General features: G+C 47.8%; 1 protein-coding gene across 1 annotated transcript; it reads left to right on the forward strand.

Annotated features, from left to right (window-relative positions):
• Positions 1-580: 580 nt before the first annotated feature.
• On the forward strand, positions 581-21,120 carry STC1 (stanniocalcin 1). The gene is made up of 4 exons (XM_053268971.1): positions 581-881; positions 8,119-8,261; positions 10,572-10,783; positions 15,833-21,120. The coding sequence occupies exons 1-4, from the start codon at positions 764-766 to the stop codon at positions 16,101-16,103; spliced, it is 744 nt and encodes a 247-aa protein (XP_053124946.1). The 5' UTR covers positions 581-763; the 3' UTR covers positions 16,104-21,120.
• Positions 21,121-21,383: the final 263 nt, after the last annotated feature.

The raw sequence follows: 21,383 nt of genomic DNA on the forward strand, positions 1-21,383 counted from the left end.
GTATCGGGGAGCAATTTGGACTAGGATTTAAAAGATCTTTGTTCAACCCTCTCCTCCGAGCCATGAAGCTCTCTCTTGCTGACCTTGGCACAGTCACGACCTCTCCGCCTAACCTTCCTCGGAGGGTTGTTGTGAGAGGGCAACGATGGGATGCATGGCAGAAAACCTCCGGTGCTGTGCCAAGCTGCTTAGGGGAAGGAGAATAATCCGCCAGTGCTATTTCTCTCCTGCCGGCTCGGTTGATCCTGCACATGTTTACTCAGAAACAAGTGCCATTGAGTTCATCATAGACTTAAAGTCTGTGGCTGGAGCTCCAGTCCCCATCCTCTCCCCCTCCTTTTAAACTTTAATGAGCATTAAGATTTGGGAGTCAATGATTCTTGTCTGGAAGGTCCTTTTAATGGGCTGGAAAAAATTCTCCCAGTGAACTTCCCAGCTTCCAGGGCTTGAATGAGCAGGGCCTCCAATTGGCTGCCCACCGTGGCTCCTGATTGGCTCCCGAGCTTGGGCAGGGGGAGTGGGAACCGATAAGGGAGGCTATAAAAGTTCACCTGCCATGAGCAGCAGCTGGAGGCACAAGTGGAGGCGAGGCAGCTGCGAGCAGAGTCTCCTCCCACCGACGCTCCCGCTCCGCAATCCTCTCGCTCTGCGCATCCAGCTCCAAGTCTTTGTTGGAGCCCGGCGGGAGGAGGAGGCGGCGGTGGTGCTGAAGGAGCCGGCCCGAGCCGCACGCTGCTCAAAGTTAGCGGCAACTTCGCAGAGAATGCGCCCAAAGTCCGCGATTCTCTTGCTGCTGGCGGTGGGCGCGTCGGCATCCTACGAAGCGGAGCAGAATGACTCCGTCAGCCCCAGGAAGGCGAGGCTGGCCGCCCAGAACTCAGGTAACCGCTCGGCAGCCCGCCCTGCTCTCCCCGAGCGGGTTATGCAGCTGTTGCAAAGCGCTCTCTGGCCGCGGCCGCCGGCTCTGGAGGCACGGCTGTGCCGGGTAGTTCTCCTGCGCAGCAATCGCGCCCCCCACCCACCCCATTTTGGAATGGCGTGGCGCTTGCGCAGGAGAACTTCTCGGTGGCTGAAAATTGCACTTGTCTCTTTTCTCTCTTTCCCTGTCCGGCAGCCGCCAACTGAGCAGGTAACCGACCCCTTCAGGGTCTGGGTTTCTGCGTTAAAATGTTTAAAATGTTAGATAAAATCTAGATATGTGGGGGAGCCTCTTCAATTGCACTTTTCGATCTGGACTGGAATCCTTGGCTGATCTCTTGCGAGAGGTTTCACACATCTGCCAGTTAGTTTAAAATCACCTAAGAAGAAATATCATTTAATGCCTAAATGGCCATTCTGGGGTGAGGAGTGACTCCCTTCTCTTTCTCACCGGTATGCATGTAAGGGGTGTATATGTGTGTACAGATAGATTATGATCTGTGCTGATGGGAGGAGAGCTGGTCTTGTGGTAGCAAGCATCAATTGCCCCCCTTGCTAAGCAGGGTCTGTCCTGGTTTGCATTCAAATGGGGGACTATATTTGAGCACTGTAAAGATATCCCTTGATATCTGGGAGGAGCATCTGCATGCTTGCATGCAAAAGGTTCCAAGTTCCCTCCCTGGCAGCATCTCCAAGAGAGGGCTGAGAGAGATTCCTGCCTGCAACCTTGGAGAAGCCACTGCCAGCCTGTGTAGACAGTACTGAGCTAGATGGACCTGTGGTCTGAGTCAGTATGTGGCAGCTTCCTACATTTCTCTGCTTTTCCCTTTAAGACCCTTTTCTGCCTTTAAACTTCTACTATCCTCCCAATCTTTGCATTGCATGTTGGCAACCTCAAAACAGAGACTTCTATATATGTGCATCAGTCTATATGTGCTTGACTGACTTTCACTGCAGTCCACTAACACGAAATCACTGGCACTTGCTTGATTTTTCCAGTGCTCATAGCAATTGCCATCTTCTCTTTCATCAAGGCCAGGAGATGCTTAATTTATCACTTGCCATAAGAGAGGTTTATTATTTCAAGTCTGCAGGCTCTGCCGCACCATACCAGGGTATTAGCCCTCTTTGTACGTGGTTGCTATAGAAACATAGGGTCTCGGTTCTTCCACTGTGTCTAAAACAATAGGAGCCCCAATGCATATTAAACCTGCTAGCTGAACAGCAAAGTTATATACTTGAATCCATGGAAACGTAGCCTTGTGGAAATAGGTGGTGAGGCACAAGCAGTCTAATCTGGTCACATATTTCTCTCTTCTTCTGGCATTTAAGTGGTCCTGGGGCATCCTGTCCATCTCTCTCTTTTCTTTCCTGGAAAGATCCAGTTACAAGATGCTGCATGTGAATGGAAGATTTTTCCAGTGTGGTTTGCTGCTGGCACACTAGAATCCTGGGCTCTCCTGCAAAGTAGCCTCTTGATGTAAAAGTCTGGGTTTTTACACTTCATCCTCTGTACTATCGGAAACATCAGGCAAAAAGTAATTGATATGCCCTTCAAGGTGATGCATGACTGGTTAGAAATTCATCTTGGAGGAAAGGTTACTGCCAGTAAACCTAAAGAAAATCCTCTGGCATGTCATCAGCCTTCTGCTGGGAGAAAATGGTCGTGCTGATTTTGATTTAAATAGTTTCAGCGTTCTCTTTTGCATAGACCCAGGAAGAGCCATCAGGGTTTAATTGTGCTCTGCGACTCCAATTGGACAAAATCTTAATTGCCGCTTTGCATCCCCCTTGGGTTGGGAAGCTGCATTGGGGATGAATTCCAATATGACAGTTTCACTTCGTGGTCGTTTTCACTCAGATCAGAGACTTCAGGTTGGAGCAATGATACACTCGCCTATAGCTCATTTAGTTACATATAATGTGGCCGAGTTGGACAACTGCTGTGAAAGCCCAATATTGTCTTGACTGCTAGTGACTGTCCAGTTTTGGGGGCAGAGATCTTTCCCATCACCTGCTAGGGTTGTGAACCACCTAGAGCCTTCAGAGTCAGGCAGTATAGAAATTAAATAAATATGTGATCTTCTTAATTGGAGATGCCAGGGATTGAACCTGGGACCTTATGCATGCAAAGCTTGAGCTCTACCACGAAGGTCTGGCCCCTCCCCACAGGGAATTCTCACAATCCTTTTGTGCAGATGGCTGCTTCAACTGCCTCTCAACATTGCTGGTGGTGGTGGGGGAGCCAACAGCTGATGAGATCCAAAGTGTTGGGTCCATTGTTGCCCGGCTGTAGACGTTCCCCAAGGGCAACCTGCTTTTTTTTAGCCCTTTGCCTCTGGCTGTGGGCTACCACAGGGGTGCAAACAGAAGGAAAACTTGAGGAGCAACTTTTTTTTTAGTGCGGGAGAGGAAAGACACTTTAGTAGGGAAGCTATAAGTTAGGGGGTCTCCTTAAGTGCCTAGAGGGGATCTGCACCCCTGTGGGCTACAATGCCCTACTCAAGACCACAGGCAGCAGCCATGAAGGTATGGTGAGCAGTGTTCCCTGTAACAGGGATTCCCAGATGCTGATGACTACAACTCCCATCATCCTCAGTTGTGATGGCATTTGGGTGATGGGAGTTGTAGTCATCAGCATCTGGGAATCTCTGCTGTATAGGAAACACTGGGAGGTGATCCTGCAGAACAATGTCATGGGCAGAATGCACAGTCCGTCACCATATTTGAAGACTGTGCTGTTGGCTTAGGACAGCAAAAATCCCTTCATAAAACCGCCTTGTTCCATTTTGGGATTGGAAGCCCAGGCATGTCGACTGCAGATCTCCTTCTGTAATGAGCTTGAATGTCCTGATCTGCATCGGCGGCCCTTCCATGAGGCCAGGGGAAGCAGCTGCATCAGAGGGTGGGCCACTAAAGGTGACCGCATTGGAGATGGGAAGAACTGGGAGCTACAGCAGGAGAGAGGGCATACCTTCAACTTCTGCCTGTAGGCTTCCAGTGGCATCTGGTGGGCCACTGTGTGAAACCGGATGCTGGACTAGAGGGGCCTCCTTGGGCCTGATCCGGCAGGGCTGTCCTTATAACCAACTAATGGTGGCAGCCAGTTTTCCCTGCAACTGGGATTCTTAGACGTTGTTGACTACAACTCCCATTATTCCTGGTTGCCATGGCCTTTGGCTGGGACTGATGGGGGTTGTAGTCAACACCTAGAAATCTCTGTTACAGGCAATATTGGTGATGGCACAAGAGGCTGGCACTAGGATGGGGATGGGTGAACTTGGCCCTCTCGCTCTTGAACTACAACTCCCAGCATCCTCAGACACAGTGTATTGGCTGGCCTAATTTATTGTGGCTGGGGATGATGGGAGCTGTAGTTCAACAACTAGAGGGCCAAGTTTACCCACTCCTGCAGTACGAGGAAGGAAGATGTCATCCACTGTTCCCTCTAACAGGGATTCCCAGATGTTGTTCTCTACAACTCCCAGCATCCCCAGCTGCAATGGTCTTCGGCTGGGGATTCTGGGAGTTGTAGTCAACAACACCTGGGAATCCCTGTTAGAGGGAACACTGATGCCATCTGCACTTTCTCCAGCTGAGCACTTAGGAGTCTTAGGATGTCCTTGGTAAACGGCCTGAATCTTGCACATGTGAAGTAGCTCTTCTTCCCCTACAAGCCTTCTCACCAGTGGCACACCCAGGTCATTTGGGAGCCTGGACCTGAAGGGCTTCTGATCCCCCCACCCCATTGTGATGGTGATGTGGGGCAAGGAGAAAGTCCTCCCCCTTTTGCACAGTTCTTTAAAAATCACCATTGTGCGGCGGCAGCGGCACTAGCTGTAGGGAGGGTGGGGGGTGAGGAGGGGAGAATTCCCCGTTACCCTCCGTCTAGGATGGGAGGGAGGCCACGAGCTCTGTCCAGCTCTGCTCCCTCCTCCCAGGTGATGAAGGGACGGCCTCTTGCCTCTCTGCTTCCTCCACGTGAGGAAGGCCTCCTTCCCATCCTGGACACAGACGGAGGGTAACGGATAACTCTCCCCTCCTCACCCCCACCCTACCCACAGCTAGTGCCGCAGCGGTGGGTTTTTTTTGTAAAGGCTCGCGGGCGGACAGTGGCAGAGTAGTGTGCCAAGTAGCTGCAGGAGGCCACGGGCCAGATCCCCAAGGTCCAGGTGTAAGAGCGCCTCTGCTTCTCACCCTTTAAGGAAGGGCTGCTCAACTTCAGCCTTCCTGCAGGTGTTGGCCTACAACTCCCATAATCCCTGGATATTGGCCACTATGGCTGGGGATTATGGAAGTTGTAGTGCAAAAACAGCTGGGGGGTGGGGTTCAGTTGAGCATACCTTTTTAAGGTCACTGGTGAAGGCCTTCTTTCCATGCTAGCCTATCCTTGGCAGGGGGAGATGTCATGCCTTCACAGCAGTAACTCTGCTCCTCTAAGATTCCCAGAAGAACCCTTCAGATCAGGGTTCCCAGGAGCTCCATTTCTGTTTCCTCTTCTTATTGGGGCAGTTAGATGCCCCAAGCAGGACATGAAGACAATAGTCTTCCCCTGCTGTTACTCCCCTTCAACTGGCATTCAGTGAAGCATTGCCTCTGAGCATGGGAGTTCTTTATAACCGTCATGGCAAGTAGCCATTGGTTGGCCCTTCTCCCATGAATGTGTCAGGATGAATAAGAACATAAGAACAGCCTTGCTGGATCAGGCCCAAGGCATATCTGCTTGTCTGTGCTTCCTTCTAGGAGGGAGGCAAAGGGATCTTAACTGAGCTTGTGATCTCCCCAAAGAGTTAAATGGAAGCTGGCTCTGGTCGGTTGGGTTCTCTGGTGTCCATCGGAGGCAGCCCTGTTCTTGGGAAGAGTGGGATATAAATAGTCACACCATACTGATAGCCAGGAGCAATGAGGACTGGTGCAATCTTGAGTCTAGAAATATTTTCCAAGACTCCAGGGAAATATACCCTTGGGTACCTTTATGCTTCTAGAAAGTGCATCCGTATCTGTGTCTGTCCTTCCCTCTTGTAAAATGCTTGCTATTTCTTCATGCTGCTTATTAGATTTTGGGACTCTTTGGGTTCAGCATTCGCTCCCTCAAACTCACATGCCATCTGAATGCCAACCAGTGTTGTAGCAAGAAATGCACAAATGTGCATTGGCAAATAAAAAGTCTTTAGGAACATAGGAAGCTGCTTTCTACCAACACAGACCATTGGTGCATCTAGCCCAGTATAGTATACTGGCAGAGGCTTTCTGAGACTTCAGGCAGGAATCTCTCCCAGCCCTACCTGGAGATGCTGCCAGGGAGTGAACCCAGGGCCTCCTACATGCAAGCAGATGCTCTACCACTGCCCCATCCTCTAAGGCAGTGGTTCTTCAAGTGGGGCCATAGGGACATGGGAAGCTGTCATAGACCATATCAGAACATTGGTCCATCTAGCTCAGTAACTAGTGTGCTACTGCTTGCAGTAACCATGTCCTTCCATATCAGAGTAATGCTAAGGAAGCATTCTTGCTGTGGCAAGAGTCCCGGCCAATTGGGGGTTAAGGTGGTGGTGGGGGGCGCTCAACAAAGTGCCCTCAAGGTACATGGGAGGATTATCGTGGTGGTAGTATCGTATACTCTGCCCGTATACTATACTGGTGACGATAGTGGTCATCTTCTCAGTGGCTTCCAACAATCAGTGGTAGACCTGTGATAATCAAGTTTAGAAAAATTATGTAAATTTGTATGCTAAAGAAGACAAAAAGAAAGAGGAGGAGAGCTGGTCTTGTGGTAGCAAGCATGACTAGTCCCCTTAGCTAAGCAGGGTCTATCTTGGTTGCATATGAAAGGGAGACTAGAGGTGTGAGCAGTGTAAGATATTCCCCTCAGGGGACGGAGCCGCTCTGGGAAGAGCATCTAGGTTCCAAATTCCCTCCCCGGCAGCATCTCCAAGATAGGGCTGAGAGAGATTCCTGCCTGCAACCTCAGAGAAGCCGCTGCCAGTCTGTGTAGACATTACTGAGCTAAATGGACCAATGGTCTGACTCAGTATATGGCAGCTTCCTATGTTGCTATGTCCTTGAACATCAGAGTAATGCTAAGGAAGCATTCTTAAGAACATAGGATAGGAACATACTCAGCTGCCATATACTGAGTCAGACCATTGGTCTATCTAGCTTAGTAAAGACATGAGTATCTCTTCTAAACAGCAATGGGACAAATTGTGGAAATGGACGTCGGACGTAACCCCCCCGCCGATTACCTGATGTGCCTTGAAATCCCCCACCCCCGAGTTACAGTACTACCTGCATATAGTTCATAACCTTGTGGGTTTCCAAATCCTTGTGTGTAAATCTTTGTAGATATATCATGTACAAACAACCACTTTGTATATAATTGTGCTTTGGCAACGTACTGTATGCTTTGGTAGTTTGTTGGTTCAATAAAAAAATCTTGTCCTATTTAAAAAAACAACAACCAAAAAAACTTGTCCTATCTTGGAGATGCTGCCGGGGAGGGAACTTGAAACCTAGATGCTCTTCCCAGCACAGCTCCATTCCCTGGGGGGAATATCTCACAGTGCTCACACTTCTAGTCTCCCATTCAAATGCAACCATGGCAGACATCGCCTGCCTCCCAGTGATTTGGGAGGCAGGCTAGGAGCTCTTGCTGCCACTGCACAGTGACAATTTTAAGTTTTTTAAAAAATAACTTCCCGTCCCCACCCTAAGACTTGCCACTCTGCTTGGATTTGCCCCCATAGGCTATTGCCTCTATTCCTTATGCGGTAATCCACCTCTGAACATCCCCTCCCCTAAAATGGTCCAAGAATTTTTCTGCAAGACAAATACACAGTCCTTTGCTCTACCAGCTAACCCTCCAGCATGCATGAAAATCTCAAGAGGCTGTACTACTGCATTATCAAAGTATTTGATTAATCCTGCTTGTAATACAGTAACTATACACGCCAAGGAATTGGACACATTGCTGCACCAAAATTGCAGTTGTGATGCAATGGGTTAGCTCAACTGTAAATACATGCTAAAGGTGGTATTTGATCTCACACACCCCAGGACTGAAGTGTGACTCAGCAAATGCAGGCAGATAAGATCTTTCCAGTTGAGCTAAAAGCTGCTATGGAAACACAACAGCATGATAGAAAGTGTTAATAGTCGTTTTCTCTCTTTCCCTTCTCCCCCCTGCCTTTCTCTTTCCAGCGGATGTCGTTCGATGTCTGAACAGTGCCCTCCAGGTAGGATGTGGTACATTTGCTTGCCTGGAAAACTCTACCTGTGACACAGGTGGCATGCATGACATCTGCAAATCCTTTCTCTACAGTGCGGCTAAATTTGACACTCAGGTACGGTACACGTGTGTCCTTTCTCTTGCAGCTAGTGAGGCCACAATAGTTGAAATGAAATGGGTGGGTGGTTTTTGCAATGTTTTTAAACAAAAACTTTTTTTCTTTTTTTTTAAAAAAAAGAACCTACCATATATACGCAGTAGATAAATATTTAAAAGCCTCTTTAAAAAGATGTTTACTTGTTTTTTAAAAACACATCTTTTTAAAGAGGCTTTTAAATGTGTTAGGGTAAAGTGTGCCATCAAGTCGGTGTTGATTCCTGGCCACCACAGAGCCCTGTGGTTGTCTTTGGTAGAATACTGGAGGGTTTGTCCATTGCTTCCTCCCGTGCAGAATGAGATGATGCCTTTCAGCATCTTCCTATATCGCTACTGCCTGATATAGGTGTTTCCCATAGTCTGGGAAACGAACCAGCGCGGATTTGAACCAGCAGCCTCTGGCTTGCTAGTCAAGTCATTTCCTCGCTGGTCCATTACCTGCTGCTTATATCTGGAAAGTGCTTTCATTTGTACAGTTCTGTTTAGAGCTTTTTCATTAACTTTTAATTTGAAACTTTTAAAAATTATGATTTTAGCTTGGTCTTTTAACTTTAACTTTATTGTTTATTTTGCATTGTAATGATTAATATTGTGAGATGCCCTGAGCTATAGTGTAATGTAGGGGAAAGGAATAAATATTTTAAATAAGAGCTGGCCAGCAGGTGGCACTGCAAAAGTCGCACAAGGTCACTGTTTGGTGTGGATACAGCTGTAGGAAGTGGAGTGGAAGCTTCCTGCAATGTGTGTACAGCTAAAGATCACACTTGTAACTGGCACAAAAGCTTTGAACGTCCTGCAGTTTGTATTCTGAAAAGACCCAGTGGCTGATAAGATGAGGGAAATTACAAGTTTGGTAACTTGTCGTTTTTAATTTCAATGGGACAAATCTGAGTAATTTTCTCTATCATTTTGACCAAAATAAGCATTCCTGTCTCTAAAAATATATTCAAGGCAGCAGTGGCCTAAGGATTTCTTGCTTGGAGACACGCAACCTTGCACTCCAGCTGTTTGTTGCAGAACTACAAATCCCACCATCCCCAGCCTCAGTAAATTGTGGCTGATGATGGTGGGAGTTGTAGTTCAAGAGCTGGCGTGCCAAAGTTGCTGAACAGTGCTGTGGTGTGTCTGAAGCATTGTGATCTGGTCAGGGATATAGCAAGGTTGGATTGGAGCCTTGAAGAAAATATGAAGATGGTCCCTGCCCTCTCTGGAGAGGTGAGAGGGAGAATGAAAACCAAGCTGTTGCCCATCTAACAGGCCAGGGACATTGGTCCCTCCACCCTCCACCCCTCATTCAGTTGTATGGGAATGTGCACAAAATTCACACGAATCTATTTGATTTCAAATTGTATTCAGATTGATTTGATTTCGAACCACTGAGTAGAGCTGTGTTTGAATAAATTCAAATTTGCCCAAATTTGCATCTAATTCGGACAAATTCGAATCAATTTGAACGAATATCCACTCTGTTTAGTGGTTCCAAATCAAATTGACTTGAATTCAATTTCAAATTGAATCGAGTATGACCAGCCCTGCCATTAGGGAGGCAAACTCCAATCTGGTCCGTTGACCCAAATAAGTGGGGGAAGTGCAGTGCCCTTTATCATATCGGCATGGTAGTACTAGTATAGTTAAGATGAGTTGTTTCAACATTCTACCATTTTAAACCCTGAACATCCTATTGGTCATAAAATCAAAACCATCTGTCAAAGCTGCCTGACTGTTTGCAGACGTCTACTAGGTGACGAGAGACAGACACCACCTCCACCAATTTGGTGAAGAGTGGACCCATTGAAAAATGGCTTGGATACAGCAGTTCAAGAATTCTATCCTATAAAGGGGTTTTAAGTGTGGGCAGATATTCATCAGGGGCATCTCTAGGGAAGAGACTGGGGAAGCTGTAGTTGTTGAATTCCTGCCTGGATGCATCCCTCCCCTCCCCAGCTGAAAGACCAAAGCAAAGTGTGGCTTCATGGAGTGAAGTGTGGCTTATATCAGGGGTCCTCAAAGGGCATTGTGGCTGGGGATGATGGAAACTGAAGCCAAAAACATCTGGGGACTGAAGTTTGAGAACCCCTGGCTTCTATGGTTCAGAAGTCGTGATGGGCATCTTAATCTGAAATTTCCTTGCTTTTTGGTGTACAAGTAAAAATGTAAAGCCATAAATCTCCTCTTAAGCCAAAGGTTTTTGGATGACAGAATAACGAGAGGAGGTTAGTCGGCGCTTTCAGCTAGTCACTGCCATGCTAACAGGCTGCTCTTTTGACAGGGGAAAGCATTTGTGAAGGAGAGCTTGAAGTGCATTGCCAACGGCATCACCTCCAAGGTGTTCCTTGCCATTCGGAGATGCTCCACGTTCCAGCGGATGATTTCCGAGGTGCAAGAGGAATGTTACAGCAAGTTGAATATATGTGGCATTGCAAAGAGGAACCCGGAAGCGATTACAGAAGTGGTCCAGCTTCCAAATCACTTTTCAAACAGGTAGGCTTCTTTGTACTCAAAGACATGGGCATAGGAAGCTGCCATATACTAAGTCAGGCCATTGGTCTACCTTGCTCAGTACTGTCTTCACAGACTGGCAGTGGCTTCTCCAAGGTTGCAGGTGGAAATCTCAGCCCTATCTTGGAGAAGCCTATTTTCCAGCAGTGCAGGTTGCTGGAGGCTGGGAAAATGAGTCCCGGCCTCCAGGTATCCCATGATGTACTGTACTTCCATCTTGGAGAAGGTCTCGAAACCTTCTGCTCTCCCCAGAGCAGCTCCATCCCCCTAAGGGGAATATCTTCCAGTGCTCACACTTCTAGTCTCCCATTCATATGCAACCAGGGTGGACCCTACTTAGCTAAAGGGACAAGTCATGCTTGCAACCACCAGACCAGCTCTCCTCTCACGATTTGCTGCAAACACATCACAAAGTGGAAGTGAGAACTGAGATCACCATCTCTCCAATATGTCTGCATGCCCCCACTCTAAAAAGGTCTGCCTTTAGGCATTTGCAAACCAATGGTCTGACACAGTATATGGCAACTGCCTGTGTTCCCTTATTGCTAGGCCAAGGGTAAGGCTGACAAGGGGACTCTTCAGATGAGCCTAGTTGCACCTCCCATACGAGTATCTTCATTCCAGCAGAGTGCTGCTTTTCCAGCCAACACTGAGCTAGCAAAAGTCTGAACGTTATTTATTTAGATTTATATGTCGCCCTACTCCCATAGGACTCAGGGTGGCTTACAAGCAATAACATACAAAGCATCACAGTTCTATAAAATACAACATACATAACATCACAACCACAACCCCATACAATACTTATTACAAGACATAATAACTATGGATTACCAGATCACTCTACGACCAGCTATCTCAGCGACCGAACACCCGACGGACCATTTCCATCTTGCATGCCTTACGGAAAGCCAAGAAGTCATGGAGAGCTCTGATATTATCCGGGAGACCATTCCATAGAGCTGGGGCCACCACTGAGAAGGCCCTGGCTCTCGTTGAATGTGGGTCCAAGAGTGTATAATATCCACCCCATTCTGGCTATATTCAAGTACTACTTATTGGGACATCCCCTCCCAATATGTATGCTCCTCTAGGTGTTTAAGTCATTGGTTCAGATTATATGGGGGGGGGGAAGCCAAGTTGTGACATTTCAGCCCAGTAAAAACACATCTCAGCTACTATTAGAGACAAATCACAGGAAGTTGCTCCAACCTTTTAATGACTTCCTGTTGGACTCCACTGCCGGCTAGAACGTTCTTAGCTTCTGCTAGAGCTCAACGAGAAAACAAGATGCTCTTGGAAAACTTCAGTAAAAACGTATTCACCGGGGAATCACAGCCTCACAGCTGCTTTGTTTCCCCTCTGTGGAAATCACTCTCCATGTTCTGTTCCCTCCTATCATTAACAGAAAGGCAGGCTGCCTGCACACAGAGGTACACCAAGGTGATTTTGGAGCCTGGACTGAAAGGCCTTTGGAGGCCCCCCTCCCCTGCAAATTAAGCATCATCATGTTTGGCTAGGTGACCACACCATCCGGGACAGACTAAAGAGGATGGAGGGGGAGGGCCCCCACAGGGGCTGTGGGGGCCCTAGACTTTGGCCCCAAAGTCCAAGGGTGAGAGGGCCTGTGCCTGCATGTAAAGATTTGCCGCAGCTTTTTTCCAAGTTCTCTCCCTGGCAGCGTCTCCATGGTAGGGCTGAGAGAGATTCCTGCCTGCAACCTTGGAGAAGCCGCTGCCAGTCTGTGAAGACAATACTGAGCTAGATAGAATAACGGTCTGACTCAGGATATGACTGCTTCCTATGTTCCAGGAGAATGCTTAAGAGAATTGTTCACTTCACAAACTGCACAGAGGAATAATTTAGATATCCATAGATGGTTCCTTGGGGGCATGGCTAAAGGAGGAAGCATACCTCCAAAATACCTTAGGGAACACATTTCTATGGGAAACCTTGATGAATAGAGACTACTTCTTTTTTTAAGAAGATGTGCAAGCAGCTGATAGAATCTATTTAACCATCAATTGCTTGTGGAGTAATTCTCTTGCCCATTTATAGAAAGCAAGAAAATAATCCAAGAAACTTTGATTCTTTCTCCCCCACACCCCATTCCATGGTTGCTGGCTGCTATATTCTTCTCTTGAATGAGGATCAGTCTGGGGGCAGGGGAGTCACTTTTGTAAAGTCAGCTGCTGTGTTGAAAAGGAAAACCAGACGGGAGGAGAACTGGCCTTGTGGTAACAAGCATGAATTGTCCTCGTTGCTAAGAAGGGTCTGCCCTGGTTTGCATTTGAATGAGAGCACTATTAGATATTCCCCTCAAGGGATGGGGATGCTCTGGGAAGATCGTCTGCAGACTTGCATGCAGAAGGTTTCAGGTTCCCTCCCTGGCAGCATCTCCAAGATAGGGCTGAGAGAGACTCCCACCTGCAACCTTGGAGAAGCTGCCAGGGTCTGTGTAGACTATACTGTGTAGACTATACTGTGTATCTGTGTAGACTATACTATAGTAGACTATACTATAGTCTGTGTAGACTATACTGTGCTAGATGGAGCAAAGGTCTGACTCAGTATAAGGCAGCTTCCTACATTCCCATCCTTGTGAGAAACTTGGAGAATATTCAAAAGTTCAGAAGAAATTCTTCAGAATCCACCCCCCACGTTTGTCCCCAGAGAAACTTCAGAGGACATTCTGGGGCCATATTCTCCCCTAGTCTAATAAAAGTAGCTCTGAGCTAAAAGAAATTTGCCAGGCAGCTGCAAGACCAGATCACCACTGGGGGCTCACTCACGGATGCCTTGCAGAGTGCTGCTGGCAACCACTTGGGAGAAGCAGCTCTAAAAAGTCAATCTTAAGCAATATAGCTGTGCAGTGGCTTGGATTGCATTTCCTGGTTCATAAGAACATAGGAAACCGCCACATACTGAGTCAGGCCATTGGTCTATCTAGCTCAGTATTGTCATCACAGACTGGTAGAGGCTTCTCCAAGGTTGCAGGCAGGAATCTCTCTCAGCCCTATCTTGGAGATGCTGCCAGGGAGGGAACTGGGAACCTAGATGCTCTTCCCAGCACAGCTCCATCCCCTGAGGGGAAGATCTCACAGTGCTCACACTTCTAGTCTCCCATTCAGATGCAACCAGGGTAGACCCTGCTTAGCTAAGGGGACAAGTCATGCTTACCACAAGACCAGCTCTCCTCTGCTTAAGACCTGTCCCCTTCTGAAAGCAGGTCTTTGGTACATAGGAAGCTGCCATATACTGATTCAGACCCTTTGTCCATCTAGCTCAGTACTGTCTACACAGACTGGCAGCGGCTTCTCCAAGGCTGCAGGCAGGAATCTCTCTCAGCCCTATCTTGGAGATGCTGCCAGGGAGGGAACTTGGAACTTTCTGCATTCAAGCATGCAGCTGCTCTTCCCAGAGCGGCTCCATCCCCTGAGGGGAATATCCTCCAGTGCTCACACATCAAGTCTCCCATTCCTATGTAACTAGGGCAAACCCTGCTTAACTAAGGGGACAAGTCATGCTTGCTACCACAAGGCCAGCTCTCCTCCCTCCGTTCTTTTCAGTGTCTAAGGGACCAGCATCACAGAGGTTCAGGGACTGTGCTGTGAACGAGGAGCAACCTGCCTCAAATCTTAATTGGCCAGGACTTCACAGGGTAGTCTTAAGCAAGCCCCTGTTCCCATAGCCTCAGCCTCGCCCCCACCTGCAAATGTGGAGTCCATCAGGCAGGAATAATTCACTGGACATAGTTTGACTGGCTGACATCCAGGCTAATGTTGCACTAGTGCACGGATGTTGTGCTAGCTCCGCTAAATCAGGAGTCTGCATTCCAGGTAGTCTTGCATCGGGACGACAGGGGGCTTTTGTACAATTGGTGGTGGGCTTCCTGCCATGAACTCTCTTCCTCAGTCCATATGTGTTGCAGGGGATGTGCGAAGCTATCTGCTGTCTTGGTGGCACAAGCCAGCCAAGACCACAAGAGATTAAACAACTTTGAACATCCATGCTGCTCCACAACCTTCTTGCATGGGCGATCTCTGCTCCTTGCACTAGTGCAGCATTGAGCATTATTTTTAACTGAAGTCCTATCTTGAGGGAATCTTTAAGATGCTATATACAACTTGACATATGAGCATTGACTAAAAACTAAGGGTGCTTCCTGCCCCAGAACTATGGTCTTTAGCCTAGAGACGTGCAAATCGGTTTGAGTTTGAATTGATTCAACTCAAAGCTGAGTGATTCGAGTGATTCTGATTCAAACTGAATCACCCCTTAAAAGGGTAATTCAATTCAAATTGGATTTTTTGAAATTTGATTCACATTCAATTCAAGAGCCATTTGGCACCTTTTAAAACCCATTCTGCCCCCTGATTAGTTTTAAAAGATGCCAAAACAGGGTCAAATTGATTTGAATTTGATTCAGACTTTTGGATGGGATTCAAATTCAAAACAGATTTTCAGAATTCGATTCAGACTCAAAACGAATCAATTGTCACAGGCACATCTCCAGCCATAAGCAAGCTTGATCAGTTGGCTAAATGCCTGTTGACTTAATGCATTGATGGATTTTAATCATGTGGCAGCCTAAAAATTACACCAACCTTACATCAGTGTTAATGTATATGAATTGTTGGAGCATTGCATAAATGGTGTCATTTTTATGCAGCATTTATATTTACATTTAATAAGTGCCCTGCTGAGAGTACCCCTGGCAAATGAGGGGAATTGGGTGGCTACAAAGGGGAACCTTTTTGGTGGTGGCACCCCCTTCAAGGAATGAGACTCCCCACTGAGGCTCTCCTGGCACCATCACGTTGTTCTCTTAGATGCCAAGTGAAGACCTTTCTGTTCATAGGCCTCTTAAAAAGGTTTTTAAAAATGTATTTTATTGTAAATTTTTTGTGTTGTATGTTTTAGTTGATTTACTTCGTGATCTGCTCAGAGACCAATCTATGTGGCAACCAACAAATAAAAGTTGGTGGTGGTTATGGTGGATGGATGCTAATTGTGTTGTCGTTAACACAGGTATTACAACAAACTTATAAGAAGCCTATTGGAATGTGATGAAGAGACTGTGGCTACCATAAAAGACAGTTTGATGGCAAAAATCGGTCCGAACATGGCCAGCCTCTTCCATCTCCTGCAGACCGATCACTGCGCCCAAATCCACCCTAGGGCAGACTTCAGCCGGAGGCGTATTGCTGAGCCTCAGAAGCTAAAAATTTATTTCAGGAATCTCCGGGGTGAGGGCCCCGCTCCACCCCACATGAAACGTACTTCTTCGGAAAGTGTGTAATGTTGTGTGATGGGGAGCGCAAGTGTGTAGGGAATCCAAGCTCTACCAAAGTAGGAAACTTTACTCCACCCCCCCCTAGCATTCAATACACATCAGCAATGTACTGTAACTGATCTTAAGAGCACTGAGCCAATCTAAAAAAAAAAAGCATGTGGCATAGACCTCCTGGGACTGTACGACTTCATTATGTAGGTGAGAGAATCGCATATGGAAATACTCTCCTATATCACTTTCCAGAGTCATTTGGATGGGGCAGTATATGAATTAAAGAAATAACTGCATGCATGCACACACACACACACACCTCTGTACTTTAAAAAGGGAAAATCCTTGGCATATCCAAAAAGCCTAGGCTAGAAGCATTTTCCTTGATATCCTCGTTTTCTGCAGGTAATTTGAGGGGAGGTACGCAGGCGTGCAATTCCTTACCTGCATCCTGAAATGGTACAGTCTCATGGAGTCTGTTCCACATGCTTGGGTTGAATATATAGACTGGCCCTTAGAAACTGGTTTTAGAGTTGGGTTTAAAATTTTCTGTCCCCCTCTTCAGACAAACTGCATGGAACTATGATTTTGCTTGGGGAAGAGATCCCCAGTGTCCTAGCTTCCTGCAACAGAAATGCCCTCATCTGTTCTTCTCCCCCCCCACCACCACCACCACACCCCCAGATATCGAATGGACTTGGGCTTTTCAATAGCAATCTTAATAGCACTTCTTCAGCAAACACCAAACTATCACTGTACTGTAGCTAAAACACCTTTGCAGCCGGAAGGTAGTGGAACCAAATGGAGAGGGGGTGGGGTCAAAAAGAATCTCGTGCACATTGTAGGGATGGCGGCAGGACCCACTTCATGAAGGGTGCTAGCACCAGACAAACGCAAGTATCAAAGGTTAGCTCTTGGTCTCAGTGTTGTGGTCTCCCTTCTCTGAAGCATGAGCTTCTGTTCGAGCAGGGGTTCTCAATCTAGTCTCCAGATGTTGGACTACAGCTCCCATGGTACCCAGCCCCAATGGCCAATAGTCGGGGTGGTGGGAGTCGTAGTCTAACAGCTGGTGAACCACAGTTGTGCAGCCCATGCTTATTGGCTAGCAGTGGCACTGCAGTTGTGGGGAGGGGTGGGTGGCAGTGGCCCTTGGGAAAACTACACTTCCCAAGGGTGGTTGTGCAGCACTTTAGGTCCCAGAAAGCAGGGAGGAGGGAAATCTTCACATAGGTACACTGGATGCTGCCTTCTACAGAGTCAGATCACTGGTTGGTCTAGCTCAGTATTGTCTACAGACTGGCAGCAGCTTCTCCAAGGTTGCAGACAGGAGTCTCTCTCAGCCCCTATCTTGGAGATGCTGCCTGGGAGGGAACCATCCCCTAAAACAGGCCTGCTCAACTTTGGCCCTCCTGCAGATGTTGGCCTACAACTCCCATAAACCTTGAGTGTAGGCCACAGTGGCTGAGGACTATGGGAGTTGTAGTCCAAAAACAGGAGCTGAGCAGCCCTGCCCTAAGAGGTATATCTTACAGTGTTCATGCAAGTAGGCTCCCCTTCAAATGCAAATCAGGGCAGACCCTGCTTAGCAAAGGGGACAATCCATGCTTGCGACTACAAGACCAGCTCTCCTCCTTTCCTCTCTCTTCCTATGGCCACAGTAGTCCCATTCCCGGCCACCACCAACCACCCAGCCAGAAGAAGGGGGAAGGGGAGAATAACCAAGCTTGGATTTTAAACCAGGCCTGCCCCACTTTGGACCCCCCAGCCGTGTTTGGACTACAACTCCCATAATCCCCAGCCACAGTGTGCAATTGCCAGGGATCATGGGAGTTGTAGGCCAGCATCTGCAGGAGGGCTGAAGTGGAGCAGTCCTGTTTTAAACCAAGCCAAAGATGACTTTGGGTGCTCCAAATTCTTGCCACTTCTTTGGAGTAAGCATCTTGTATTCAAGCCTGGGTATGGCAAGCTATGCCAGTATCTCTGCTTCTTGATGTGCTGAAAAGCATGCATAAAAGAGTGAGCTCTGTGGGGAGCATTTTCTTTACATGGAGCTCCTGACTGCCATCTGGAATGAAGCGACCCATAATACAGGCTTGCTACCTCACTGAGACCTAGAAGCTCTCTCTTTCATGAGCATAATGTTCTGCAGTCCTGGGACATCTCTACAGTGTTTAAGAGGGGATTGTGTTGGCGAACTAGATGTGAGGGCTGGAAAGCACTTGCATTGCTTCAGAGAAAGCGAATAACCTTATGTACTGTATCTTCAGTCAAAGCTTTAAAGGAATCTTTTTTGCAAACAGCAGCTGTCTTAAGAGCAGAATCTCGAGCCTTGCTGTAAGGGTAGACCATACTGCTCTATCAATCGTATTGACGGTATCAATCGTACGCCTCTTTCATGTACTGTATATACCTTCCAGAGGAGTCTGCTCGACAGAGCAGCGTAGAATAACCTCGTAACGGGCATCTAGTTTTGTAATTTTAGCTGCTTCTCTGTGTGTTCCTAGACAATGGTAGCTTTAGAAATACGCGGACTCCATTTAAAAGCATGGCAACCATCTGGTAAGGCATTGGGAACTCTAGAAGTCTCTGCACCAGAGGGATGGAATTTCTGCTAAGCCCCGTTCTACAGGGTGCCATGCTGTGAACAATGAACTAGAAGCACCGTTCTAGAAGCACCATTTCGCTACAAGGAGAGGCTGGCTGGGAACTGCAGGCTGCTCTGGAAATTGGTGAGACGACTTCCACTTGGTTCTTACGGCTAAACTAGAGCAAACATAAGAACACGGGAAGCTGCCTTCTGCCGAGTCAGACCACTGGTTCAGCTAGTTTAGCACTGTCTACACAGACTGGCAGCGGCTCTCCAAGGTTACGGGCAGGAGTCTTTCCCAGCCCTACTTGGAGATGCTGCCAGGGATGGAACCTGGTACCGTCTGCATGCAGATGCTTTTCTGCTGAGATATGGCCCCATCCCATCCTTCATAGCAATATAGGCAGCTGCTACCTACTGCAATGGACCATTGGTCCATCTAGAGCAGTATGGTCTACCCCAGTGATTCTCAGCATTGGGTCCCCAGATGTTAGTGGACTTCAACTCCCATAATCCCCAACCAAAGGCCACTGGGGCTGAGGATTATGGGTCTTGAAGTCCAATAACATCTGAGGACCCAACGTTGAGAATCCCTGGTCTACGCTGACTGGCAATGCCAGGGAGTAAACATGGGGCCTTTTGCATGCAGATGCTCTTCCACTGGGCTGTGGAAATGGATGCTCTGCTGCTGCATGTTGAGGCCCATTTGGCCTAATCCTGGTTAAAGTGACAGAGGAACATAGCAAGCTGCCATATACTGAGTCAGACCATTGTTCGGTCTAGCTCAGTATTGTCTTCACAGACTGGCAGCAGCTTCTCCAAGGTTGCAGGCAGGAATCTCTCTCAGCCCTATCTTGGAGATGCTGCCAGGGAGGGAACTTGGAACCCAGATGCTTTTCCCAGAACAGCTCCATCCCCTAAGGGGAATATCTTCGAGTGCTCACACTTCTAGTCTCCCATTCATATGCAACCAGGGCAGACCCTGCTTAGCTAAGGGGACAAGTCATGCTTGCTAGGCCTGTGGCTTTAATAAAGGGAAGGGTGGTTGTTCAGAGGTCAAGCACATTCTTTGAAGCGCCAAGGAAAGGATCAAATTGCAGAAATGGTCTTGTATGAGACCACAGCCAGCTGCTGCCCACCAGGGTGAACAACAGTGGATTGAGCCAACCGACAGTCTGACTCGGTTTAAGGCAGCCTCATGTATCTCCCCGCAATTTGACGTGGTCCATTCCAAGGACAGTTTCAGCCTGTTTGCCTCGTTCAGGCCTTAACAGCTGCCCTACAGAGCTGCGTTTTGCAATGCCCATGCTTAACAATATAGTATAGCATCCAACTGGCACTTTATGAATTGTACTTGCCAAAATAAGAATTAGTCAATGAGCCAGGCCCACAAATTTTGGCCATTGGTACCATCTCTGGGGATCGGTGGTGGATTAATGCGTAGGCAAAGCAGGCACTTGCCTACGGTGTCAAATTTTGGGGAGCGGCAAATTTGCCTATGCATTAATCCGCCACTTGCACTTGGGTGGGGGCGGCCAGGAGAAAGTTCAATCTACTTTGAAAACTGCTGTTATGAGCTCCTAGTGCACCCGCCTGTCTCCCAGATTATGGCAGGTGGTTGGGCTGTCTTCATACATGCATGTCGCAGGGGTGGTGGTGAGAGCTCCTCCCACTGGCCCACCTGCCTCCCAGATGTCAGGTTGGATTTTTGGGCCTCTGCGCATGTGCATACAAGGCCTGAAATGGTCTGAAAATGTCTTAGAAGTTGATTTAACACCCACCCACCCCCTGCAAGCCCTTTACTTGTAAAGGGGAGCCCTTGCTGTGACCACAAATCTCTAGTCGCCTATGGGCGGCAAATAGCTTAATCTGCCCCTGCCAGGGATAAATTCTCATAGTGTGTTCTGGCAACGTCTATCCCTAGAGATGGACAGTAGATGCTTGCACTGACAGCTTCCTGTGTGTGATCACCCCTTCTTTCTCGCTACCTCCCAGCCATTTCTGTAAAATTGCAGTCATTTTTGCACAGAGGAAAAAGTTTGGATAGCAATGAGCAAATGAGTGTACTATCACCGTGGAGAAATATTTGGAGGACGCTCCTGCCAATGTTCATTGCCATTCCTCTGACAACTTGGATAAAATGTTGTAGCGGTTCTTATGTTTTTAAAACTTCTAAAACACCAGTGCAGATTTGGCCACCGCTGGCCTGATGGTCAGCACAGTAAAAGCATAACACACGGAAAGTCTTGCAATACTATTGCCTGTTTTCCTTCTCTAGGGGTGTAGCCCTTTTTCAAAAATCGCAATGAGCGTTCACCCCAGATGCTTTCGACAACTAGGGATGTGCAAGCCAGCTCAATTTGAACTACGGTTCAAATTGAACTGGCCCAGTTCGGCTGGTCTGAATTTGGGGGGTGCTGGTCCGATTATGAAGCGCACCAGTTGGGGGGGGTCTACTGGTAAAGAGGAATCTGGTGAGGATTCACCTTTACAAGTGAAGGGGCAGGGGGGCTTCCCTAGGCCTCGAGGGGCAGGAGGGGAGTCAGTAGTACTCACAAAAAGGATCAGTAGCCGCAGGGGGGTGGTCCGATTCAACCTGGCCCGGTTCGGATTTGAACCAAGCTGGAAAATCCGATTCCGTGCACACCCCTAGTGTTGACCACCCCAGCTGGCTCATGTACTAAATAAAACATTTTCTCCAGCGTCAT

Source organism: Hemicordylus capensis, chromosome 8 (genome assembly GCF_027244095.1).
Source record: "Hemicordylus capensis ecotype Gifberg chromosome 8, rHemCap1.1.pri, whole genome shotgun sequence".
Classification (NCBI taxonomy): domain Eukaryota; kingdom Metazoa; phylum Chordata; class Lepidosauria; order Squamata; family Cordylidae; genus Hemicordylus; species Hemicordylus capensis.